Source organism: Sapajus apella, unplaced genomic scaffold (assembly GCF_009761245.1).
Source record: "Sapajus apella isolate SASKATOON/1434 unplaced genomic scaffold, GSC_monkey_1.0 scaffold12, whole genome shotgun sequence".
In the NCBI taxonomy this organism is placed as follows: Eukaryota; Metazoa; Chordata; class Mammalia; order Primates; family Cebidae; genus Sapajus; species Sapajus apella.
The window spans coordinates 4,812,854-4,839,290 of record NW_022436952.1 but is presented as its reverse complement, the minus strand read 5'-3'; the positions used below and the strand labels follow the sequence as shown (position 1 = coordinate 4,839,290).

Here is a 26,437-nt window from a genome sequence, read left to right as displayed (position 1 = left end):
ATCAGCTGTCTCATGGCGCTTCCTGGGCCAGGCAGGTGCAGGAGGACTCAGCGGCCTCTGGAGCGGGGTCGGCCTGGTGCTCGGAGCTCCGCACCCGCCCCGGCCCCCCCGGGGAGGGTCTGGCATGCTTCGTCTATGAAGCTGCGGGAGCCGCATGCGTCACCAACCAGACCTGGGAACCCTCTGGGACGCTGGCCCTTCACGGGCGCTATAGACATCCCAGTGACTACGAGCTACCTGTCCAGGGCCCGAGAGGTCCAAGGAATAAGGGGTGGGGGGGGTGGTTCCAGCCTCCAGCTCTCCCCACGCCCTTCGAAAACTCCAGGGTTCTCCGGCTGAACTGCTCCACCACCGCAAATAGGGGAGACTCAGCACTGCGCCCGGAACCGGATCCCAGCTCTCCCTCCTCTGAGTGCCATGTCTAGGGCACTAGACTGAAGCAAAACCCCAGGTGACCCACTTTCTGTACCTACCAGCTGTATAAGACAGACGGGGCTCACCAATCGTCTCTGAGCTGAGAGAATATTCCAACCCTCCACAGATCTTCAGTCGGTTCACTAGCGTGGATCTTGTGGGCTTTCTCAAAGTGTGTTCCCTTGGGGAAGGGCAGGGTCTCCCCTTGGTGCTAGGCAACTTCTAGGATAAATCAGTGCTCCTGCAATTCACTGACAAACTCACTGCTCAGGCACAGCTTCCTGACCCCCAAAAGTGGGGAGCATGAGGAGAGATCCTCCATCTGGAGACCCTACAGAGTGGCCCCAGATACCTGGCAGAGGAGTACAGGGGCCAACAGAGAACCAGGAGGCCAGGAGGAGGGAGGCAATCGAAGGGGGAGTTTCTGTACATTTCTTTCTTTGCTTAAGCTGGGAAAAAACAGAAAACAAAAAGAGAAGTTGAAAAGGCAAATCACCCTCTGGCTGCGGGGGTGGTTAACAGGAGATCCAGCCAATACTCCGGGACACCAGCTCCTTCCCTCCCACTGCACTGCCCTCCTACAACCTCCACTAAGGTAACAACCCTCCATGAAGGTAACAACCTCTTTTTTATTTTTATTTTTTTGGAGATGGAGTCTTGCTCTGTCACCCAGGCTGGAGTGCAGTGGTGGATCTCGGCTCGCTGCAACCTCCTCCTCCCGGTTTCAAGCAATTCTCCTGCCTCCACCTCCTGAGTAACTGGGATTACAGGTGCCCACCACTATGCCAGGCTAATTTTTGTATTTTTTGTGTGTGTGCATGATGAAGTCTCACTCTGTCATCCAGGCTGGAGTGCAGTAGTGCGTTCTCAGCTCACTGCAACCCCTGCCTCCCAGCTTCAAGTAATTCTCTCTCAGCCTCCTGATTAGCTGAGCCTACAGGCACGTGCCACCACACCCAGCTAATTTTTGTATTTTTAGTAGAGACGGGGTTTCACCATGTTAGCCAGGCTGGTCTTGAACTCCTGACCTCATGATCCGCCCGCCTTGGCCTCTCAAAAGGCTGAGATTACAGGTATGAGCCACCACGTCTGGCCAGTAACAACTCTTTAACTAGTCTCCCTGCCTCTACCTCTCCTTTCCCAGGGCATCCTCCCCCATGGTCCTACTTAACCTTCCTAAAGCACAGCTCACAGTCTGTAACTCCATCAGCTCATAAACCTTCAATGGCTCCCTATTGCTCAGTGGATTCAGATGAGTCCCCACCTGACGTTCAAGACCCTCCATGAACAGCCCCCACTTGCCTTCGCAGGCTTTTCTCCCCGGCTCTGCATCTATTGCTTCCTGCCCCCACCTGCCCAGCTCTTTCTGACCGTGCCTTTGCTGCTGCATTTCCTCCTTGAGTGCCTTTCACCTTCTCAGAAAGGAGAATGCCTGAGACCTTTTAGCTCCCCTCCATAAAAGCCACCTGCTTCCCCAGCCCTGGCTTGGCTCTCCAGCCACATGGGGCTTCTCCCTACACTGGGATTATAGACGGGCAAGTCTGTTTCCTCCCATCAACTGTGCATCCTAGGGCGGGGTTGATATGTTGTTCACCAGCATGTGCCAGCCGCTCCCTGCATGGTCCAGAGTCCGGCACACAGGAGGAATGTGTTGCTGTCAGACTAAGACAGAATGAGTTAAACTACAGCCTGAGAAATGGCACTTGGAGTATTAAAAAAGGAAGGTGAACACAAGTGTAAGAGGATTGAGGAAGGCTGGGAAGCTTGCAGGAGGAAGAAGGAAAATAGCTCACTAAATACAGACTTGCATCCCACCCAGCTTGGTGCCCAGAGTTGGATGGATAGAGTTGACGGCCAGAGTCCGTCTGGGCTGATTTCATTTCAGCCTTTGGAGACAAGGAGCTAAGACTGGGGCTGGGGGGTGGGGCACCGAGGGCGCTGAGGGAAGCAGCCTTGTCTTAAGCATTTTACCATCTGTTTCCCAGGGATAGGGGGTTGGGGGAGGAACCTCTGAGCGCATGCTGCCCTCCCCACCTCCTCTTTGCAGAATTGAAAGTGACACTCTGCAAGCCGGAAATACATTCAGTAAACAGAAAAGGAGAGCGGATTTCTCTGAGCATACTCTGGCTCGGGAGGCTGCCTGATTAAAATAAAATACAATAAAATTATTTAAAGAGAAAATAAGAAAATAGAAAAACAGAAGGGAAGATCTGCCTTTGCTTTGAGGCCCAGGATCTGGATCTTAGGAAGCATTCATTCATTTAATCATCAATTTGACAAATACGAGCCAGGAAACACGTGAAGTGACAAAACAGACCCAGTCCAGGTCTTTATATTTTTGTTTTGGTTTGGTTTTTGAGACAGAGTCTCGCTCTGTCGCCCGGGCTGGAGTCCAGGGCAGGATCACAGCTCACTGCAGCCTCAACCTTCCAGGCTCAAGCGATCCTCCCACCTCAGCTTCCCAAGTAGCTGGGACTAGAGGTGCAAGCCACCACTCCCAGCTGATTTTTGTGTTTTGTGTGTGTGTGTGTGGTTTGTAATTTTTGTGTTTTGTGTGTGTGTGTGTGGGTGGTTTTTTTTTTTTTTTTTTTTTTTTTTTTCTTGTAGAGATGGGTTTTGCCATTGGTCTCAAACTCCTGGACTCAAACAATCCTCCTGCCTCAGCCTCCTGAAGTGCTGGGATTACAGGCGTGAGCCACTGCTCCCAGTCCCAGTCTGGGTTTCTGTGGCACTTATGTTCTAGAAGGAGAGACAGATACACACAGGCACACAGACATACACACACAAAAAAAAACCTCTGACAGACAGTGAGTAAGAAGGCCTAATTTAGTAGGGAAGCAAGGCACCCTTCTCTGAAGAAGAGATTATTGGAGCTAAGACAAAGTTTTTTTCTAGTATACTGAATTGGGACACCCCCTTGTCCCTGGACCATGGTGGCCTCAGCCTAGTTGACTTTTTTGTAGAACACTGGAAACTTTAGGCCACACCAGGGACCTGGGCTTCTCCCACACCAGCTCATTCTGGAACAGAATCCACTGCAAAGACAGGAGCAGCTAGTCAGGGAAGGAAATGAAGGTCCCAGGTAGGAGGGGTCCCCAGTCCCTCGGTTCCTGCCAGGTCTCAGCTGACCATGGTTGTTGAAATCCTCACACGTTGACAAACACTAACTTGCTGATGGTGTCACCAGAGTTAGTTGAGAGCTTCTGGTTACCAAGAAACAAGAATCTGCCCCCATCTCGCAGTCTCTCCAAGCCAGCTAGAAATGACTTGCCTGCAAGTTCTGAGAAAGTGCAATTTCTTTCTTTTTTTCTTTCTTTTTTTATGAGTTGGAGTTTCGCTCTGTTGCCCAGGCTGGAGTTCAGTGGTGCGATCTCAGCTCACTGCAACCTCCACCTCCCGGGTTCAAGCTATTCTCCTGCCTCAGCCTCCCAAGTAGCTGGGATTATAGGCGCCAGCCACCACACCTGGCTAATTTTTGTACTTTTAGTAGAGACGGGGTTTCCCCATGTTTGCCAGGCTGGTCTCAAACTCCTGACCTCAAGTGATCCACCCACCTCGGCCTCCCAAAGTACTGGGATTACAGGTGTGAGCCACCATGCCTGGCTTGCAAATGCAATTTCAAGCAGAAGGCACATGAGACACAGACAGAAATGCATTCAGACCCCCGCTTCCTCCTTCCCAATCCCCAACCCCCACCCTTGCAGAAGCTGATGCATCCTGGGGTAAAGGAATTAGCATTGAACTTGGGGGTCAAAGGCACCACAGAACTTGGCATCCATATATCTGAGTTCAAATCCTTGCCCCATGGCTGTGTAACTGCAGTCAAATAGTTTAACCGCTCTGAACTTTGTAAACTGGAGTTAATAATGCCCGACCTTGATTCAGAACATCAGACTCCACTCCAGACCTCTCTGTGGAGCTCCAGACCATGTACCCAGCTGTCTTTTCTCTCTCTCTCTTTTTTTTTTTTTTTTTTTTGAGATAGAGTCTCGCTCTGTCACTCAGGCTGGAGTGCAGCGGCGCATTCTCAGTTCACTGCAACTTCCGCCTCCCAGCTTCAAGCAATTCTCCTGCTGCCTCAGCGTCTCGAGTAGCTAGGGTTACATGTACCCACCACCACACCCAGGTAATTTTTGTACTTTTAGTAGAGATGAGGTTTCACCATGTTGCCCAGTCTGGTCTTGAATTCCCAACCTCAACTGATCTGCCTACCTGGTCTTCCCAAAGTTCTGGGATTACAGGCATGAGCCACTGTGCCCAGCCTCCTCTTCTCTTCTCGAATGTCCCACAGGCACCTCAAACCCACTTTGACCAAAGATGGACTGATCACTTCTGCCCCTAAATTCTTTGATTTTTTTCATCTGCTTTTGCTCGGAAGACCACCATCAGCAGTCACCTCTCTTTCTCTTTTTTTTTTTTGGAGACAGAGTCTCGCTCCGTCATCTAGGCTGGAGTACAGTGACATGGTCTCAGCTCACCACAGACTCTGCTTCCTGCGTTTAAGTGATTCTCCTGCCTCAGCCTCCAGAGTGGCTGGAGGCCTGTGCCACTGTGCCTGACCAATTTTTGTATTTTTAGTAGAGACAGGGTTTTGCCACATGTTGGCCAGGCTGGTCTTGAATTCCTGACCTCAGGCGATCCACCTGCCTCGGCCTCCCAAAGTGCTGGGAGCCACCACGCCCAGCCACCTCCCTTTCTCTTATTACCACCTACAATTACTCTCTAAGAGCTCAAGATTCTAATATTTATTTATTTAATTTATTGAGACAGGGCCTCACTTTGTCACCCAGGCTGGAATGCAGCGGTGCGATCATAGCTCACTGCAGCCTTGACTTCCTGGGCTCAAGAGATCCTCCCCACCTCAGCCTTCCTATCACAGCCTCCTGAGTAGCTGCGACTACACACCCAGCTAATTTTTTTTTTTTAAGATGGGGTTTCTCCATGTTGTTCAGGCTGGTCTCGATCTCCTGACCTCAGGTGATCTGCCCACCTTGGCCTCCCAAAGTGCTGGGATTACAATCATAAGCCACCACGCCCAGCCTAATTTTTAAAGTTTTTGTAGAAACGTGGGTCTCACCGTGTTGCATAAAAGAGTCTCAAACTCCTGGGCTCAAGCAGTCCTGCCAGCCCAGCCTCCTAAAGTGCTGGGATGACAGGCCTGAGCCACCACGCCCGGCCATCTGACTGCTAGATGTCTCTGGCCTCTTTACCTCCCTTCTGGTCCCACTGCTGTGGCCTAGGAAAACCCTCCTTTCGCACCTGGATTATCACAGCTGTTTCCAAGCTAGGCCTTCCAATCTATGTGCCAAACTGCTAACAACGCAGTCTTGCTAGTTGCTTACAATCCTTCCATTTCTGCACACTAGTTTCAGGACAAAGCCCAAACTCCTTAAAGTGACTCAAGGCCCACTGTGACCTGCTCCTGCCAACCGTTCTCTGGCCACCACCTTGAGTGCACACTTTGCTGGTGAGGTGCCAAGAACATGTCATGCATGTGTCCTGCTTTCTCTGCCTTGAACACTTCCCCCACTTGTCTGCTAACCATGCTTCTTGACTCTACTTAAGCCTCCCCTCCGCCAGAAAGCCTCAGCTGACCTCCCCAGGTTATGGGACTAGCCCCTCTTCCAGGTTCCCACAGTACCCAGTGCTCCCACAGCAGACAGCACATTATACTGTACTGAAATCATCTATGGCCCCTACTTAGACTTGTGCCTGGTACATAGGAGGTGCTCAATAAATGTTTGTTCAAGGAAGAAACACAGGAATGAATGACTGTGTAGGAAGACATTGGGAAATACACTATGCTGGAAGGCAGAGACTAGGTGCTCATCAACGTTACCATTGGCTCCCCGGGAACTGGCGTCAACCACTTGACCTCTGGGCCTGCCCAATTCTTCTTTGATCCACTAACTCCTCATCTGTAGGGTCTTGGGGATGTCTGTTGCCCTCCACACACACACACACACACACACACACACACACACACACTCACACATGTTGGGCCTCAGAACTCAGGTGGTGGACTCAGGAACTCTAGTCCTCCAGGGCTATCAGTGCAAAAACAAGAACCAGGGCGGGCGTGGTGGCTCACGCCTGTAATCCCAGCACTTTGGGAGGCCAAGTCCGGCAGATCACCTGAGGTCAAGAGCTGAAGCCCAGCCTGGCCAACATGGTTAAACCCCGTCTCTACTAAAAACACACAATTTTGCTGGGCATGGTGACGCACGCCTGTAATCCCAGCTACTTAGATGGCTGAGGCAAGAGATTCAATGGAACCCGGGATGTGGAGGTTGCAGTGAGCTGAGATCGTGCCATTGTACTCTAGCCTGGGAAAAAAGAGAAAAACTCTCTCTCAAAAAAAAAAAAAAAAAAAAAAAGAAGAAGAAACAAGAACCAGGAGGGCGGGGAAATACTTTAAGGGTACTGTGTGAGGTAGGACACAGGTGGCTGCAGTAACTGTCAGAAGTCCACATCCTACCAGCTGGGGAGAGCAGGGATGGGTCCACTCACCTGCTGACTTTGTCTGGAACTGGCAGAATCCCTGATTTTCTGACCTGCTGCCACAAGTAGTCTGCCTCTCTGCCTCCAAAGCTGGTTAGCAGGGACAAGGGGGACATTAGTGGAGCCAGAAGCTCAGCCCCTCCCTGTCCCGAGGTGTTGGGGTGCAGCGAGGCAACAAGAGCAGAAAAACAAGCATGTACATTTAAGACATTGCACCAGTGGGTCTAGATCTCACCCACTGAGCAACACCGAGCTTCACACTGCCTCTGGCTCTGCTTGTGGAGAGACAGGTGAGGGGCTCAGGGCCAGTGCAGAGCGGGGACTGCCCAAGCAGCTCCTGGCTTGGGCATAATCCGTCAGAGGGCCAAAGTCAAAGGATCATCTCTCCTTTTGAGTCAACGACTCAGGGCACAGCTTCTTCCTGCACCCACCCCTTCAATTCCCCCCACATGTCGGCAGCTCCCAGGTGCCTAGGCTGACGACTATGTGGCAAGGACAAAGAAGCAGGCTTGGGAGGCAGTCACAAAGGACAGGACAGTGGTTTTATATATGGCAAAATACTTCTCCTAGGGGAGTACAGACAAATATAGACAGACAGATGGGGGCACAGGACACCAGACAGGGAGGGGGAGAGGGTGGGCAGTGGTGTCATCTAATCAGTAAGTGGAAGCTGCACCCCACCCCCCGGGGGAGGGTGGGACATTGGCACAGGAGGTGGCGAGACAGGCATGAGGTGCCCATCCCTGAGGCGGGCAGCCGGGCAGGGCCCAGTCCTTGTTGGCACAGTCGGCTCTCTCTGGCCCAGCTGGGATGCTGGGGAGGGGCAGGGCTGCTGGGCTATAGGGATGCCGAGGCAGAGGGATGCCCCAGGGGAGAGGGGGTACCAAGGCCTCTCCTGGGGGAAGTGGACATGGGTAACAGAATCACGAGAGGCAAATACAGAGCAGCAACAGCAGCAGCCAAGCCCCCCAGAGGAGATCCAAGGTCCCAAGGCAACCCCTGGGGTGGTGGTCACCTCTTGGGCACCAACCCACGGGTCCTCTCCCCTGGGGCCTCAGGATGAGGGTGAAGGAGCAATTTTTTGGTTTAAAATGAGGCGGACCAGAGTGTTCCATGGGCTCCACACCCAGGTGGCACAGGGGTGGGGCTCAGATGCAGAGGGGCCCCTCTTCTAATGGCAGCAGGCAAGGGGTGTTGGAGGCCAAGCTCATTCCTGGGGTAGGCGAAGGCTGAGGCATGGAGGTGGGGGTGGGGAGCAGCGTCTCAGGCTACCCACTCTTCAGGGTTCTGGGCCCTGGACGTTGCCATGGCCATGGAGGTTAGAGGGTGCTGTGTCTGATGCCTGCCAGCTTCCACCCAGAACCCTCCCCGAGACAAGCTCCCCATGGGGTGCCCATGCTGTAGCTTTCACTGACCAGACGATGCTGCCAGGAAGCTGGGAGGATGGGGCAGGCAGGGAGGGACCCTGGATCTGGGGTCTGGGGAAGAGAGCCCCCTGGGAAAGAATCTGTGGCCTCCCTCTCCAGGAAAAGCGCCCAGCCCTTCCCCCATACTGCAGCCTGGGAGAAGGGTCATCCCGCTTAGGACCGTCACTGAGGGCCCCGAGGAGAAAGAGTTCAGGAAGTGCACCTTTTCTTTAGGAGGGTGAGGGAGGAGAGCCCCTTAAGATGGGAGAAAGGGGACACTTCAGAAAGGTGGGTATCCCCCATCCATTCGCAACAGGCAGGTAAAAACCGACAGCTGGGGCTTAAGGGCCACCCGGGAGCTGGGATGATAGATAACACCGGAGAAACCCCAAGCTTTGAGCAAGGCATCTGAAAGGAGGGCGACAGCGCCCCCTGGAGGCGGATACATGTCGAGTGTGAGCCCCTCGCTCCCTCCCCTCCCCCGGGCTCAGGGCCCTTCCTCCCGCCGCGTGGCCCCTGCCCCTCAGCGGATGTAGACGCCTCGTCCCCAGCCCTCCAGCTCATTCTTGTTGCGCCCCAACACTGGACCCCCACCCTCAGCGCAGTAGCGGGCCTTATTCCGGCCCCGGTTCCGGTTGTCGGTCAGCTCTTCCTCATAGTCTTCTTCCTCGTCCTCCCAGGATCCCTGTCGGGCTGGGGGGGTGCCGCCTCCTGCAGGGTCTCCGAGCCCTGGCCCCTCTGAGGGGTCAGTCTCCATGTCCACACATGAGTCTCCCAGCTCCGTGTAGGCAGAGTTTCGGCTGCCGGGGGTGTCGGCATCAAAAGTGTCTTGGCGGGACAGTGCCCGCAGCGTGCCCGCCCGGCCTGGTGGGTGGCTGCTGGGGTAAAGGCCTGGGGGCTGGCCCAGCTCCCCTGGGTACTCGTGCACGCTGCCGTGCTCCCCGGTGGCCCGTTCCAGCGGCTGGTCCCCGGAAGCAAGGTAGGGTCCCTGGTTAGCAGACGGACATCACACACCATGCAGATCAGGCAGGGGTGAGAAGAACACAACAAAGCAAGGCAGGTTAGTGACAGCACGAAGACGGCTGGCCTGGGTGAAGGAGGGTGCTGGCTCTAGGGGAGGGGCCCCGGGGACAAATGGCTCTGGAGCCCAGCCAGAGGACAGACCTCAGGCCATTCATTCCTCTCTCCGGACAGGGGACACCTGACCTTCAACAGATGTGAGGACACAGGAACTCTCAGGGCAACCATGGCCGACAGCCATGAGTGAGCCATGAGTCACCACTTCCTCGGTGCGTGTCATTAATGCTACTTGGGGTTAATCATCATTAACAGCTAAGTACTGCCACTCATTAGTGGCTGATTGGGTTAGTCATTGCCTTCAGTTTTCCAAATATATTAACAGGAGATTTCAGCTCAAACCTGCTGACCCTAGCTTCAAATCACGAGACCCCAATCTCAGGCTTCCAGAACCCCATGCTTCTCCCACCATTCCCTAGGCAGATGACACCGTCTCCAAGGCTGATGGGATTCCTCCCCTGGCCCCAACAAGGACTCAAAGCAGCAAGCTGGGGAAGGCCGCTGGGTCTCCCCCTCCTACTGAAGATGAAGAGGTGGCCCAGTGTCCTCATCACCAAATGTCTTGTGGCAGTGGGGCACAAGAGAGGTTCCAGTCCCTCCCCCGCCACTTCAAGCTGTGTGATCCTGAGCAAACGGTTCCCCTCTCTGTGGCCTCATTTCTTGGTTGTAGTTTGATGGGGCTTAGACCTGAGCAGCAGTTTCCAAACTGTTGCCTGGAGATCTGGGGTGGGGTGGGGAGGGCACAGAAGTGCTTCAGGGGTCCCCATGGAGGTGGAGGGGAGGCCATTCTCCTGGCTTCCTCATAGGGCAGAGCAAGGATGCATTATCTACATCCTCAGCTTCCACATAAGATTCATTGAACAAATGGGCTGTGTTGCTGAAAACGAATTTGAAAGCTACAGTCTAGAATGATTTCATGGGTTTCTTCTGACTCTCACCTAGAACCTTATACTTAATGGTGTGGGATCAAGAGACAGGCTGTGGCTTGCTCCGGAGGAGGGCGAGGCAGGCTGGGCTCCCATGGGAGGGCCTTTCCTGGACTCTTTAACTGGGAGAATGGTGGAAGGTTCCGCATCAAGTTATAGAAGATCCCACATTCTGGGTCCCTCTTGAGGGGCCTTGAGGAGTCAGGGTTCCAGGGAGGGAGAGTCCAGGTTTAATAGGGAGAGTCAGCCCTCCTAGCTCTGAGGGCCCCTGCTCTGTTGGGTCTAAACAGGGTGTGGAGTCCAGCGAATGAGTGTACCAGTCTACCTCGCACGTCCTTCCTAGCCCCTTGCCTTAAAAGGGCCCCCATCAGGCCTGAGATCCAGCAGGCAGCAGATGCGGTCCTATGGCACCAGGCCCAGGAAGCCAGCACCAGAAGCCCCAGACCCATCAAAAACCACAGACACCAGAAGCTGCCACTCATCACATTTTTTACAAAATAAAGCTCTTCCCTTCCTCCTCCATGTTCCCTGTACTCCAGTTCTGACCCCTGAGCGGGAGGGAAGACGGGCAGGGCACCCACTACATGGCGTGTTCCTGCTCCTGGGGCACCGCGCTGCCCCGCTGCGAGGACTCCAGCCCGCCCCAGAAGCTGAGGTTTCTCCTGAGCGAGGTGAGCACCTGTACCTGGAGGTTGGAGACAGGGGCAGGGCTGGCAGCCAGGGCTGCGGTAGCCATGGTGCGGTTCAGCAGCGGGTTGGGTGGCGTGCTGCTGGGCGGGTGTGTGGCCTTCCAATAGGCTTCCAAGTACTCTGCCAGGTGCTCGCAGGCATCCTCCAACTGGTTCTCGTCCAGGATGATGTCAAACATTTCCTGTGGAGGCGGGGTTAGGGGACGGGGCTGGGATGAGTGGGGCGTGGCCAAGGGGGTTGAGGGTGTGGCCTGGGTGCAGTGGGTAGAGTCAAGGGATTGAAGGACAAGGTTAAAAAGAGGCCTCTGGATGTGGAAGAAGGGAAGGAGGGCTCTCAGATGTACAGATTAGCAGAACTGCAAGCCGTTTTGGCACTCTGTCCAACTCCCTCATTCTAAAGATAAGGCAACCAAGGCTGGAGAGAGGGCTTGACTCTCCACAGAAAGGGTGCTTCTGGGGCTTGAACCCAGTCCTCGACTGACAGACCTGCGCTCCTCCCGGAAGACCAGTCTGCACCTACGGGCCTGACCCAGGTGTTCCTGGTCACTCTGTCTCTCGTGCAGGCCAGAGGAAACCAGGACGACCCAAGTGCCCTCCCTCGCTCCCTCCCTTCCCTTCCCCAGGATCTTGGCACTCACAGGGGGGCACTGTGCCAGCTTTTCCGAGGCCGCTATTTGGACGTTGAGGTGTTTGGACTGAGACTTCCCTCGGGACTTGATGAGCCTCTGAAGTACCTGGTTTGCAGAGGGACAAAAGACTCAGGCAATGCACCCAGTCAGAGAGGCGGGTCCTGGTTGCATCAGCATGGAGAGCGAGTGTTAGGGCCCTTGAATGCTCCATAACTCTCAGCCCTGGGCACCCCTGCAGAAGGGACCTCAGCAGCCCTGTGTCTACCCTATGCAATGCTCAGGCTGTCTCCTGGTCTCATGTCCGCCTTCCTTAGGGGCTACAAGGGTAGTGATTCTCCTTCCCAACTTCTCTAACCTTGTTTATAGGCCTGCCCACCCTCCATTTTTAAATTTATTTTATTTTTTAATAAGTGTTGCTTATTAAATAACTTTTAATAAGTTTTGCTCTGTCACCCAAGCTGGGGTGCAATGGTACGATCTTGGCTGACCTCAACCTCCGCCTCCCGGATTCTCCTGCCTCAACCTCCCGAGTAGCTGGGATTATAGGTGCCCACCACCACACCCAGCTATTTTTTTTTTTTGTAATTTTTTTTGTATTTTTAGTAGAGACGGGGTTTTTCCATGTGGTCTTAAACTGATGACTTCAGGTGATCTGCCCATCTTGGCCTCACAAAGTGCTGGGATTACAGGCTTGAGCCACCACACCCGGCCTTTTTTATTTTAGAGGCTGGTTCTCGCTCTGTCGCCCAGGCTGAAGTGCAGCGGTGTGCTCATAGTTCACTATACCCTGGGCTCAAGCAAGCCTCCAGCCTAGCCTCCTGAGTAACTAGGGCTACAGGCACATGCCACTATACTCCGCTTTTTAAAAATTTTTTTATAGAAACAGGGTCTTATTACGTTACCCAGGCTGGTCTCAAACTCCTGGCCTCAAGTGATCTGCTTGTCTCAGCCTCTCAAAGTGCTGGGATTATAGGCATGAGCCTCTGAGCCAGCCACACCCTCCATATTAACCAAAGTAAAACAGTCTTCCTGTGTGGGGCACTTGCTACAGACCAGCATTATTCTGTGCTTTTCACACATGGAGTCAGTCCTGACAACGATCCTGTCAGCTAGCTACTATTAGTATTCTCATCTCAACGACGACAACAATTATAATAATGCAAAACCTGGAGCTAATCATGAAGAACGATCCCACAAACGCACACGGAGGGACAGGCAGTCTATAAAATAGCTGACCTGTACTCTCCCTAAACATCAGTGTCGTGAAAAGTCAAGAAAGGCTGGGGAACCCTTCCAGATTAAAGAAAACTAGGCCGGGCGTGGTAATTCAGCACTTTGGGCGGCTGAGGTGTGAGCCCAGGAGTTTGAGGCCAGCCTGGGCAACCTGGCGAAATCCCATCTCTAGAAAAAAAATACAAAACGTAGCCAGGTGTGATGGTGTGCACCTGTGGTCTCAGCTACGAAGGAAGCTGAGGTACGAGGATTCCTTGAGCCCAAGAAGTTGACTGTGAGCCGAGATCACCGAGCACCGTGGCTCATGCCTGTTATGCAGCACTTTGGGAGGCTGAGGCAGGTGGATCACCTGAGGCCAAGAGTTCAAGACCAGCGTGGCCAACATGGTGAAACCCTGTCTCTACTAAAAAATAACAGTAAAACATTAGCTGGGCATGGTGGCACACACCTGTAGTCCCAGCTACTCTGAAGGCTGAGACATGAAATCACTTGAACTCGGGAGGCAGAGGTTGAGGTAAGCCGAGATCCTGCCACTGCACTCCAGCCTGGGCAACAGAATAAGACTCTGTCTTTGAAAAAAAAAAAAAAAAAAAAAAAAAGTCGCCTGGGCACGGTGGCTCAGACCTGTAATCCCAGCACTTTAGGAGGACTAGGTCAGGAGTTTGAGACCAGCCTGACCAACATGGTGAAACTCCGTCTCTACTAAAAATACAAAAATTAGCCGGACGTGGTGATGCATGTCTGTAATCCCAGCTACTCAGGAGGCTGAGGCAGGAGAATCGCTTGAACCTAGGAGGCAGAGGTTGCAGTGAGCAGAGATCATGCCACTACACTCCAGCCTGGGCAGCAGAGCGAGATTCTGTCTCAAAAAAAAAAAAAATAGGCCGGGCGCGGTGGCTCAAGCCTGTAATCCCAGCACTTTGGGAGGCCGAGGTGGGTGGATCACAAGGTCAAGAGATCAAGACCATCCTGGTCAACATGGTGAAACCCTGTCTCTACTAAAACTACAAAAAATTAGCTGGGCATGGTGGCGCGTGCCTGTAGTCCCAGCTACTCAGGAGGCTGAGGCAGGAGAATTGCCTGAACTCAGGAGGCGGAGGTTGCGGTGAGCCGAGATCGCGCCATTGCACTCCAGCCTGGGTAACAAGAGCGAAACTCCGTCTCAAAAAAATAAATAAATAAATAAATAAATAAATAAATAAATAAATAAATAAAAGTCAACACATGATCCTGGGTTGGTTCCTGGATTGGGGGAAATGCTGCCATAAAGGGCATTCTATGCCAGGCGCGGTGGCTCACACCTGTCATCCCAGCCGTTTGGGAGGCAGAGGCGGGTGGATCCCCTGAGGTCAGGAGTTTTAGACCAGCCTGGCCAACACAGTAAAACCCCATCACTACTTAAATACAAAAATTAGCTGGGCATGGTGACAGGTTCCTGTAATCCCAGCTACTCAGGACGCTAAGGTAGGAAAATTGCTTGAACCCAGGAGGCGGAAGTTGCAGTGAGCCAAGATCACATCACTGTACTCCAGCCTGGGCAACAGAGTGAGACTCTATCTCAAAAAAAAAAAAAAAAAAAAAAAAAAAAAGGTTCAGTAACTGGTCCAGGGAGCTGACCTCATGGGATGCAATCACGGGATGATAATGGTTACCATGACTGGCTGCCATCATAAATCAGAGAATATACTGGGCTCCTTACAGCAATCTGCTCAACAATAACACAAGAGAGGGATTATAACCCCACTCTATAGCTGAGGAAATGGAGGATCAGAGGCTAAATAATCCCCCCAAGATCCAAGTTCAGTAAGAAAAAACCAACATCAATAAATAAATACGTAAACCAATCAAAGCTAGAATTTTAAGACCATGCTGTCTTCTGACTTCAAATCCTTCACCTCAACTCTTCCTCCATGCTTCTCAGATCCCCACTGGCATCTAGAAGGGAAAGTTAATGGTGCTACAATACAACCAAGAAGTAAGGCAGCCTTCCTACCGATTTCCCCGCCATCAAAGTCCAAAGGAGGGCACTGCAGCCAAAAGGGCTGATACCAAGAGAGGAAAGCAGCCTGGGCAACACAGCTAGACCCCATCTCTAAAACCTAAAAATAAAAATATTAGCCAGGCATGGTGGGGGACACCTGCAGTCCCAGCTACTTGGGAGGCAGAGGTGGGAGGATTGCTTTAGCCCAGGAGGCACAGGCTACATTAACCATGATCGCACTACTGCATTCCAGCCTGGGTGACAGAGCGTGACCCTGACTTGAAAAAAGAAAAGAAGAAGAAGAAGAAAGGAAGATCTCCCAACTGCCAAGTAGCTGGGTGGCACTGGAACAAAAGCACAGAATTCTTTCGGTCCCGGGCAGGGAGGTCAATCAGAGCGGAGGCAGGGGACTGGGCTGCATGACCCTAATAATAGTGAATAATAGCTAACATGTTGTATCAGACCATTTGCTAAGTGCTGTACATTCATACGAGGTTGAAACACTTGACAATACAACAGAGCTTTAAAGAGAAGGAAACTTAAGACGTGGGCGGATTAAGTCACACAGTTAGTAAGCAGTGGAGCTGGGATTTAATCCCAAGCAGCCCAACTCCAGAGCACTCATTTTAAACCACACTGTCCCGGCCAGGGTCAGGCTCCTGCACCTACCTTGGGAGAGGTGATCTTGATGTAAACAATGATGGGGGCCAGTGAGGTCTTGGACAGCTGGGCTGGGTGATTGATGGTGTCAGCATCCAAAGCGACCAACTGAAGGGTCCGGGCCAGCTCGAAGATTCGCTCGATTTCACTCTGCACCTCAGCTGGGGGCAGGGAGTCATGTGGATGGGGGAATGTCAGGCTGCCTCCCAGGAGGTGGGAGGTGGAGGGAACTCTTCTAGAGATGGTCCCGCCCACTACCTCCCACCCCTCCCACGGCCAGGGAGTGAAGACGGCAGGGGTGGGCTCACCCAGGCTGGAGCGTGTGTTGGAACGCTCAATGATGATGTGCTTGCTGGGGTTGTTGAGAACTGAGCGCTTAGCCAGGGAAATGTCTGCCGTCACACGAGTGATGGAGATCCTGGGGAATGGGGCAAGAGGGGAGTCAGGGGTCAGGGTGGGCTGCAATGCCCTGCCCACTCCCCAGTTCCAGGACCGCTTTCCGTTCCTCAGTCCAAGAGTGTCAGGACTGTGATTCGAGGCACCCTGCCCACCCCAGCAGTAGAGAGCCAGGACAGGTGTAGCAAGCAGCTCCCGGGGTCTTACCTGCCATCAAACCGATGCTTCAAGAAGTCAAATAAGGCTTTCTGCATCATGTCTGTAACCTGGGGGGTGGAGGTTTGTGGGGAGGGGTGGAGGAGAAAGCAAGCATTTAAAGCCACTCAGAGTCTAAGCAGCTGGGTATTTGTACCCTCATGTTCCACTTTCTTCTGAACAGGTCTCTATGGAGGATGGTGGGTGGGGGTCTGGGTCTGAGGGGTCTCCATTGGGATCTCTGATTCCAAAGATCCCTGTAAGTGGCATCTCTGGGGGTTTCTTTGGGGGACCAGGCTCCTCTGTGTGGGTCTTCCCATGGGCTGGGCCCCCTGGGGGTTTTCTCTGAAGGTCTGTAGCCCGCTGGGGAGGATGCCCTGGGGATCTGGATCCTTCTAGGGGATGTCTCTGGGGTCTGAAGATCTTTCTATGGCCCCTCTGCGTCCACTCCCTCTAGGGGGTCCTACCTCATAGCCCTTGAGCGACGGTCCCACCAGGATGATGGGCCTCATGGAAGGCACCACGTCATAGGGGGGCACATGCTCTGTCTGGTGGGGAAGCAGGGAGGGGAAACCCCAGAGTGGAGATGACATCAGATCCTCTCCCCCAGACTCCAGGCTCCCCCATGCAGCCTTCCCCCGCCCTTGTCCCAGAGCCCAGATGTGGGGATCAGGGTGGGGGTGGGGAGGGATGGCCAGGGAGAACCAGGAAGGGTGGGGGAAATGGGGGGGCAGATATGGGAACGGGTGTTAGAAGGTCCCCTAGCTCATCCCAGGGAGTGGGGAGGAGGACACAGAAAGCTGTGATACTCACCGACTTCTGCTTCTGTTTGGCTGGATCCAGAGATTGCCAAGAGAGGGAGGGGGAGGAGACAGGGAAGGGGACCCAGGCAGGGGCAGAGGGCAAGGCAGGAGCCAGGACAAGAGAGGGTGGGAGAGCCAGGCAGACGAGGAGAGATAACAGGGCATGCGTGTTAGTGACAGACAGAGCCAGAGAGGGGGAAGGGGGCCCCACACCAAGGGGGAGCCAGAGATGGCCCTGGATCAGGGCTGGGGGCAGGACTGACAGTCCAGCAGATGTTGGACTATTCAGACATACCCTACCCTCTTCTGGGTCTTGGAAAAGAGCTGGAGAGGGTGGCAGCCCCTACACTCATGCCCATCTTCTGCCCCCAATGCATGCCAACCTGCCCATTTTCAGGGTTCCCTTAACTGTCTTGCTCTGCAGCCAGCAGAGCCCCCACCCACTATGGGCCCACCCACGGAGTCAAAAAAGGGCAAAGAAGGAATGCCATCCCGTTCCCTGCTTCACATGCTGGGTGCCAATACCAGAACAGGCCACTGGGATTGAGAGTAGAGGTCAGGGTCCATGACCACCAGACTCTGCTGCCCCAGGTGTGGGGGAGCAACCTTCCAAGGGCAAGAACTACTCCTTCCCGGAGATGGGACCAGGGTGGAGTTGTGTGTGGAGAGGGATGTGCCCACGCTACCCTTCCCTCCACCTCAGCAGGAAGCCCTGATGCCCACAGAACAGGCTAGTACCACATCTGAATCGATTACAGCCCCATCCCTCCACCAAAGTGCTGGCCCTGACTCCCCCACCTCTTGCAAGAACCCAGCGAGAATTACCTTCTTAAAGAAGGGGATGCGTTTGCCATGGGGTGGCGGGGTGGTGACACTGCTAACACTAGTCTTGGCAGAGCCACTCTGCTCAGCAAGCTCGGCCTCTTCCTCCTCTAACTCTAGGGGGTCTAGTTCAAAGGCTAAGTTAGTCACTTCATTACCTGGACCGGAGAGTCAGGAGAGAGGGAGGAGGGAGGCGAGGTGGGGAGAAGGAGTGAGATGACCGTGGAGACACAAGTACAGAACGCAGGGATGGGGTTGGGGAAAAAAGAAAGAAGAAGAGGTGAATGGAACAGGGCTGGGAGAAATGAATGGGGGTGGGGCAGGGGAATCAGGCAGAGAGATGGAGCTACCAAAGAAAGGGGAGAGGAGAGACATGACAGGCCCAGCTTGGGGGTACCCTACTCTTCACAGAGGGGGACTCTGCATGTGTCTGGGTGACACAGGATTGGGTGCTTCCTACTGCAGGGAAATGAGGAGTCAGGGAGTGGGGAGAACACCCTACCCAGGAGCTCCTCCCCAGCCCCCTGCATGGCGATGGCTCTTACCACTGGCAGGGGGCGTGGGGCGGCGGGTGCCAGTCACCACATCTCCCAGACTGGAAGTGGAGTTATCACCTGATTTGCTGTGTGGGCAGAGAAAAATGGAGCTTGTGAGCAAAGAGGTAGGGGTGGGGGTCTCATCCCCTCATAGGTGGCACCCCCGGAGGTGCTCCAGCCCCACTGGTGACACCACAGGCAGCAATGTGCCCTCAGGGCCAGGGGCCACCATGGAGGCCTAGTCCAGGCTGTGCGTGTGGCCTCTGGTGGGGTTGGCAGCCCCCCTCCCGCACCCTACCCAGACACCTGGAGCTTAGGCGGTTCTGGCGCAGCTTCTGTTCTTGCAGCAGGCGAAGGCTGTCCAGTTTCACAGGGCTGGGGATGAAGCCAACCTCACAGCCCTCCTTCACCAGCCGCCCGATCCACCAGTCATTATTGTATTTCTGCAAAGAACATGACAGGTGGGTGGAAAGACCAAGAGGGAAACTGGAGGGGCCAGCTAGCAGTCACTCTCCAGGGGAACCACGCAGACTCGCCTCCCTCCCCAGGGGTGGCAGGTGAGGGGAACAGGTGAGGGTACCCTCAAAGATCCCCAGACCTGGCACCAGCCTCTGAATAGAGCTGCCAATTCTCAGGACAACTCCGAGACCAGCATGCTGTCTGGCCAACGACCACCCAGCCGCCCAGCCCAACACAATTCTAAGAGTCCTTCTTCTCCCCATGTGCCCAGCCTACTCTAGAAAGGCCACTGGAGTAAATGCAGGCACCAACATGTCCTGGGCACACCACCACGCCAGTTCAGGCCCCCCAACACACCCTCTCAACAACCTTTGACCTAAGCATAACCACCCTATTTTTCCAGTAGAAAACTAAGAGGCTCAGAGAGGTGAAGAGATGTGTCTAAGGTCACACAGCAGATTCACCCCGGCTCTTCTTGGCTCAGAAGCCTTTGGTCCACTAGCACTCTGGCTGCCTGTCTCCTGGCACCCACTCCCTGGCCTCCCTCCAGATACCCACCTCCTTGATGTGCAGGAAGTCTTTGGGCTCGAAGGTGATGGCCACTCCCTGCACGGGCACCTCATCCCCTGGAGATGGATTGTAGCCAACATTTGTCCGCACAGCAAATGCCACCGGCTTGGTCTAGAGGAAGCACACAGAGGAGGATGGCAACTAGAGGGTAAACCACAATGTAATGTATAACTTCCTGACGGGGTGGTGGTTACTTGGATACATGCTTTGTAATTGTTCATTATAATGTATATGGACACGCCCAGCACTTTGGGAGGCTGAGGCAGGTGGATCACCTGAGGTCAGGAGTCCAAAACCAGCCTAACCAACATGGTGAAACTCCGTCTCTACTAAAAATACAAAATGAGGTGGGCATAGTGGCGTGTGCCTGTAATCCCAGCTATTTGGGAGGCTGAGGCAGAAGAATCGCTTGAACCTAGGAGGCGGAGGTTGCAGTGAGCTGAGATCGTGTCACTGCACTCCCGCCTGGGTAACAGAGCAAGACTCCATCTCAAAACAACAACAACAACAAAATGTATACTGATACTTTGGGAGGCCAAGGTAGGTAGATCACTTGAGACCAGGGGTTTGAGACCAGCCTGGCCAATATGGTGAAATGCCGTCTCTACTAAAAATACAAAAATTAGACAGGCGCCGTGGCAGGCACCTGTAATCTCAGCCATTTGGGAGGCTGAGGCAGGAAAATCACTTTAATGTGGAAGGCGCAGGTTGCAGTGAGCTGAGATCGTGCCACTGCACTCCAGCCTGGGTGACAGAGTGAGACTTCGTCAACAACAACAACAACAAAAAAAAAAAAAAAAAAAAAAAAAGAAACACTTATCAAGCCCTTATTATGTGTGGAAACAATATAATAATAGGCACTTATTATACGTATGAATCCTGTATAAGGAGGCAGGGATTTTAGCCCACATTGCGCAGGAGGAAGACCAAGGAACAAGGTTCAGGGGTGCTAGGAAGTGAGTGGGTCAAGGCTGGACCCTGGGTCTGTACAGGCTCTCTCTAAGGCCCAGGGCAGGGGAGTAATACAGCATAGCCACTCCCCACATTCTTCTCACCTTGGCCTTCTCGAGCTGCGCTAATGCCTGGCGCTCTGCTTCCTTCCTTAAGGCTTCCCGGTCCTCCTCCAGAGACACATCAGAGTCCGATGGGCGGCTGGTGTAGGACTCCGCTGAGCCCTGAAAACAGACAGAGCCAGCTCAGGGCCTGTGCTGCCTCCCCCAGCTCTTGGGCCTGGGAAGGCATGGAGGTGCCACCATCACGGATGCCTCAAGTCTCAGCCAGCCCAGCATGACACCAAAAGAGCTAGGAGAAGGTGGTATTAAGTGGAAGGGACCAGGATCTGAGATTTCTCAGGCCCCTGGGGAAAGTGTGGCCCTAGTGAGGGTGACAGCAGCAAGCAGGAGATGAAGGCAGGCCCAAGGACAGCTGCTTGGGGCCCGGGGAGGGGTGGGAACCTGATAGGGGCATAAGGCAAGGGAGGAATGCCAGGGATGAGTCTCCACTCCCATTGCTCCTTCCCTCCCCTGCCCCCAGCACCCACTGAGATAGACTCAGCCGAGATCCAGGAGTGTCCATGCCAGGCACTGCAGCTACCAGCTTCGGCCTGAGCTCTGAACTCAGCTGTGGATGGCCTGCTGCATGATGGGGCCGCCACAGATTTTACCAGCTTCTGCTCAAGGGTAGAGGGGGATAGACTCCTACCTCCCCTGCTCCTCTAGTTGGCAGTGCCAGAATCAGACTTCACCACCTACAGCCCCAACCCTCAGGCTCTCCTAGGACACCAGAGAACCCAAGATTCCCAGGTTGGTGCAGACCAAAGAGGCACGTGAAGAGCAGGATATGGGATAGGCCTTTCCCCACGATGAGGGCTGCTGGGTGCCAGGCAGCTGGCTCTGACCACAGTGACCAACCCAGATCACAAAGAACTCCTTTAGGGACGCACACGTATGTGTAAGACACGTGTAGCCCATACAGACCTGGTAGTGGGATTGCACGTGCCGCGATTCGTGTGTGTGTGGGAACGTGCAGGTGTGTTGAGGTGCGTGTGCTCTATACATGGCTTTGAATGACTGCGTGCATACAGCCACATGGGTGTATTGGGGGAGGGGCTCCCAGACATCCGCGTCCCTGAGGGAGGGGGACAGGTGAGGACAGGAGGCAGGAGGCGTGGATTTGTGTGACTATGTGGGTGGTGTTGGACAAGGCGTAGGAGGTCATGTGGGGAAAGAGGTGGACTGCAGAGATGTAGAGGTTCTTTCCTGAGGGCATAAAAGGGTCACTTGGCCAGGAATGTCCATGAGTTTGACAAGGAGGGGTCCCGGGAAAGAGAGAAGACAAAGTCCCACCTCTCCCCAGGGGCCCCAGGTCATTAGCTGGTGCAGTTGCCCATCCCTTTCCCAGTCAAATCATGAAAATGGGAGACCCGGGGGAGACGGGTTGGGGTGGGCGGGGGTCACTAATAGAAGCGGGGAAAGAAGCAGGAAGGAGGGAAAGAAAGCCAGTGTAGCTTCCACTCTCCACCCTGATGGGAGCACACAGAGTCAAAGAGCCAGGGAAACAGCACAGAGACAGACTAGCAGAGAGGCACTCACTGACCCCAGCACACACGCAGGCACGTGCTTGCGCACACACACACACAGGTACGTACAGACACACACATATGCAGACTCACATGCACACACAGACACACACACGCACATCCAGACACAGGCACATGCAGGCACGCACACACATACTGACGCACATATATGCAGACATGCATACACACACACATATCAGAAATGGCAGGAGACAGGACACAGTGAGGAGGCATGGAGACAGGCTGGAGCAAAGGCCGCCCTCCACCAGCTTTCCTGAGAGCCTATCATACCCGCTGCCACCCCCGCTCCATCCCCAGCTCACCACCACCAGGGTCCGGCTGGGCACCTCCATCCCAGCGCCCTCAGTGCCTGGCCCTGCTGGCCTAGGGGGTGGCCCAAACTGCCTGTTCCCTCGGGGGCTCAGGTTACAAGCAGAGTTGCTACATGTGCAAACTGCTAGAGTATATTTAGCTCAGAGATGTGGCAAGGACTGCCCCCCCACTCCCCACCACCTACTGGGGATCAGAGCTGGGGAGCTAAAAGGAGGCTGGGGTCTAATCCCCTGGGATGGCAAATGCTGAAGGAACCAAGATCCTTTTCTGCCAAGAGGGGCAATAAAAGCACAGCGGCATCCTTGCTAGCCCTGGCCAAGTCCTGCAACAGGAGAGATGAGGGAGTGATTGAAGAAAGGACTTCCTGTCGTTCCTATACTTAGAAAAGGCTAGAATGAAGTCTCCCCTTCCTGAACCTCCCAAGTCAGACTGAGGCGCACATGTGCCAAGCGCTGTAGAAACAGAAGAATCGGAGAGAAGAGCATCACTCTAATCAGTGGTGGCTCTGCCTGGCATCACCCTCACTCCTGGCCCAAGGTGGAGGGGAGGGGCTCATCTTCCGGGGACCCCTCCTCTCTTCTGTCCTCTGCCCTCACATGCTCTGCCCATTTCCTCTTCAATGCACGCCTTTTCCTTGTCTAATCCCGAGCGCTTCTCGCCTTTTTTGGGTACCAGGCTTTGGTGAGATGCTAAGTAGTCATAGCAACCACATGCCTCTCTGCGTGCCTCACCCTGAGCTTAAGATGGCCCAGGGTTGACAGAGAGATGAGAACAGCTGCTTCCTGACTGAACACAAGAGACCCCAGAAAGCTATTCTCACTTACACCCTTTCAGGCAGGGGTGCTAGGCTATAGTCTTCATTATAAAATCAACAGCCACATGCCACAACCGCCCCCACCCTGTCACTGTCACCCTTTCTCTGTGCTTCTTAGATAGTCATGTCTCGAGGCGAGGAGCGTGTTTCCCTGACCAGGGCCTCACCTGGACTACAGGGACCCAAACATCCTGGCTCTGCTTTTCCTAGGACCTGCCTCCACCCCACCCTGTCACAGATTCTGGGGGAGGACATGGAAGCAGACAGCCGGCAGGGGGAGTGGGTGACAGCCCGAAGCAAGCTAGAGGGAGGCAGGCCAGGCTGTCCCTGAATGAGATGACGCAGGCCAGCAGGCAGCAGGGGAAGGTGCCTGGTGCTGGGGGAGGGGCCGGGCAGGGGCGGGGGATGAGTGAGTGGGTGCAGCTGACAGCACATCCAGGAGAGGTCATGGAGTGTCAGGGTGATGGGGTAGCTCCAGGCAGGTGACAAATGGCACAGGGAAGGGTGGCTGGAGAATACCGCAGACCTGGCTCGCCAACGCTGGTCTCCACCAACCAGCCACCTCCCTCTTCTCCGCCCAGCCGCCCCATTACCTGGCGGACGAAGCTGTTGGATGTGGTATCCGAGGACGTGCTCCCATCCGACCGTTTGAATCGCCCTTTCCTCTTGCTGTATTTGCCCTGAAGAGGCCAGGAAAGGAACCAAGGGTAGAATCAGAAGGGCCCTTTCCCAACCCTCATCTTGCCAGCCCCACAGCTACACCCAAGCCTGGGAACAGCATTCCCAGATCCGAACAGCCCCACCCCCAACCCCTGCATCTTCTTCCCGAGGTGGTACAGCCCAAGGGAGGGTCTCCCATCCTCACAGAGAGGGCCCAGACCACAGCTAGGAGTGGGGACCAGTGCAAGAGGGCCCTAGGAGGCCCACACGGAAACCCCCAAACCAAGCCAGAGATGCTGGGAAGGGGGGAGGCGCAGAGAAGCTGGAGGTTCATTAGGCAGCAGAGCTAATTAAGATGCAGGGCAGGCTGCACGGCCTCCGAGGAAGGGAGAGGGAGAGGCAGCCAGCAGTGCCGGGGGTGGGGGTGGAGAGAGCGGGAAAGTCCCCCTCCCCCTCCGCAGGAGCAGAGCGGGGCTGTTTATGTTGGTGGCCCCCAGAGAGGAAGAACTGCCAACCCAGGGCCCAGCCTGGCTTCTCCCCATACCCAACTCTTCCCTTCCCTATTCAGAGTAGGGAGGGGGTGACAGCTCCCTTGGAGACTCAGAGCCAGATTTCTGGGGAGGGAGTAGGGACATGGAACTGTATTTGGAGAGTAAACATCCAGCCCAATCCCTGGCACCATGGGGGCACACTTTGCTCCCCACTCTCGTCCCTTGCCCAGGCAGGACTTTTTCTCAGCTCCCTCTCCTCACAATCACAGTAGCCACATCCCTCCCCAAGGGGGCAAGAGGGATCAAGCTGCTACCCTGTGGCCCCCAGCTGCCACTGCCCATGCCCCATGCCCATGGTACCCATCAGGCAACGTCGATCTAAATGTCCCTCGGCCCCACCCCACATGAGCCTAGGACACAGCCCCACAGATACCTAGCGGGAAGGCTGGCTCAGCCTCACTGACCAGGCTCCTGGCTCAGGTGGAAGAAACACCACCTGAGCTTTCAGGAAGCAGCATGTTCAGGTTAAGGGCTTCAGGTATTTCCAGGCCTCCTGTAAGAGGATCTGCTTCTCGCCCTCCCCAGCTCACACGCATACACACAGTTGGCCTCAGCCCAGTCCAGAATGGGGAGAGTGAGTGAAGGCTCAGGCTTCCAAGTCCCAGCCCTCAGTCTCCCTCCTAGACTTTCTTTGGCCGGAGAACCTAGAGGAGCCACAACCAGACTGGGGGTTGTGGCTGCTGGGATCAGGGTACAAGAAAAAGGATGGAAAATGGGAAAGGAGGGCACCTGGGGACCCTTCCAAGATCCTCTCCTCCCCACCTTTCTCTCAAACCACACATACACCCAAACTCTAGTCTTGATGCTCCCTACAAACCTAAGAGGATCTCCCAGTGAGTCCCAGACACCACCCTCCCCCCACCACCACTCTGGGCAAGGGAGTGGCACTCAGAGGGACAGGGGACAGCTGAAAGGAAGGCCCCAGTCAGCTGCCTCCCAAGTTCAAAGGGGCCCAGGGTGGAGGAAGGTATTTTTAGGTCTGACTTGACCCCTCTACCTCCCCATCAACCACATTATCATGGTGGTTACAGCTGTGGCCATAGTAATAGAAGAGTTAATGCTACCCTTGGAGAAGGACAGTCCCAAAGAAATCCCCTGGCAAGACCATCCCAGAGCCTGCTTGGTCACCCCATGGGAACCCAGCGCACCCAAGAATGCCACTTCCTGGGGTTAACCCGGGGCGTAGGAAAAGTGTGAGGGCCGGGATGGAGAAGCAGACCCCTCCCTCAGGTAAAACAGCTTTTCCCCCCTCCTAGACAGTGCGTTGGCATCCATCCAACTTTCCAAACTTTGGAGGCGTTCTCGGGGCGGGGGCGAGGGTGAGGAAAGTCAACGTGGGTGTGGGGGAAGGGAGCAGGTCCGATGTAGAGATGGAGCCCAGGTGGCTAGAAGAGGGCCTCGCCCGGAACTGGCCCTTTCCTCACCCTCGAGAACCAATGTTTTCGGCTTTGAAGTCCTGTTGGCATTTGGCACCGCCCTCTGACCATCTCCCCGTGCCACCTCCGCCCCACCCACACCCGCCTGGCGCCCCCGAGCGTGCTCTGCATCGCCCCCCTAGCCTGGCTGGCTTTCTAGCCTCCTCAACCTCCCCTTCGCAAGGCCCAGATCCTCCCCACCAGCACCCCCACGCTCAGCCCACTGAAGCCGGTGCCCAAGCGGCAGGAATCCTGACGCGGGGGAGACAAGGAGGCGAGGGTGACAGGCAGCCAACCCGCCCCCTCCCCGCTCTGCAGCATCGCCTCCCAGCCCCAGGCCCAGCGCCCATCAATCACAGCCTGCAAGGATGGGGGCCCGCAGGCATCCCTCTCCCCTCCGCGCCAGGCATAGAACCCCTTCCTCTCCAGCGCCTCTCGAGCCGACCCCCACACGGTCCACGGGGGCGGCCCCCACCCCTTGGGCCGGGCCACTACGCCTCACCTGCGGGCTGGGGTCGAAGACCTCCATGGGGATCTCCTGGGAGGGTGGGTAAGGGCCCCGGGACATGCTGGTCTTCTGGACCATGGAGAGGAGCCTCCCCTCCCGCCGCCGGCCGAGCCCAGCCGGGCGCCCTCAGCGCATGGGAGAGGCCGTGGGAGCCGAGAACAGCGCGGCGCAGCCAGCACCCGGTCCAGCCACCCAGCCCGGCCTCCGGCTCCCTCCTTCCTGCTTTGCCTCGCTCCTCCCGTTCTCTCCACTGCCGCCGCCGACTCTCCCGTGGGCTCAGC

General features: G+C 55.0%; 2 protein-coding genes across 5 annotated transcripts in view; both read right to left on the bottom strand.

Moving 5' to 3' along the window:
* Positions 1 to 8,229, bottom strand: part of ARL5C (ADP ribosylation factor like GTPase 5C) — a 16,216-nt gene extending 7,987 nt beyond the window's left edge. Inside the window, exons 1-2 of the mRNA XM_032279357.1 lie at positions 8,188 to 8,229; positions 238 to 421 (exon numbers count right to left, since the gene is read on the bottom strand). Of these exons, the coding sequence (XP_032135248.1) occupies positions 238 to 421; positions 8,188 to 8,229 (226 nt within the window). The remainder of the gene's footprint in view (positions 1 to 237; positions 422 to 8,187) is intronic.
* CACNB1 (calcium voltage-gated channel auxiliary subunit beta 1) lies at positions 7,439 to 26,437 on the bottom strand. 4 transcript variants are annotated; one of them, XM_032279243.1, is made up of 14 exons: positions 26,151 to 26,437; positions 23,616 to 23,702; positions 20,353 to 20,472; positions 19,286 to 19,408; positions 18,575 to 18,711; positions 18,278 to 18,354; positions 17,736 to 17,890; positions 16,575 to 16,655; positions 16,120 to 16,178; positions 15,825 to 15,934; positions 15,526 to 15,677; positions 11,652 to 11,747; positions 11,010 to 11,195; positions 7,439 to 9,309 (listed from the first exon to the last, which is right to left on the bottom strand). In XM_032279243.1, exons 1-14 carry the CDS (start codon positions 26,232 to 26,234, stop codon positions 8,845 to 8,847), a joined length of 1,932 nt encoding a protein of 643 aa, XP_032135134.1. In that variant the 5' UTR covers positions 26,235 to 26,437; the 3' UTR covers positions 7,439 to 8,844. The 4 variants fall into 4 exon arrangements, with proteins under 4 accessions (XP_032135134.1, XP_032135135.1, XP_032135137.1 ...); XM_032279244.1 differs by lacking the exon at positions 17,736 to 17,890 and adding an exon at positions 16,921 to 16,940; XM_032279246.1 differs by lacking the exons at positions 23,616 to 23,702; positions 26,151 to 26,437 and adding an exon at positions 22,199 to 22,966.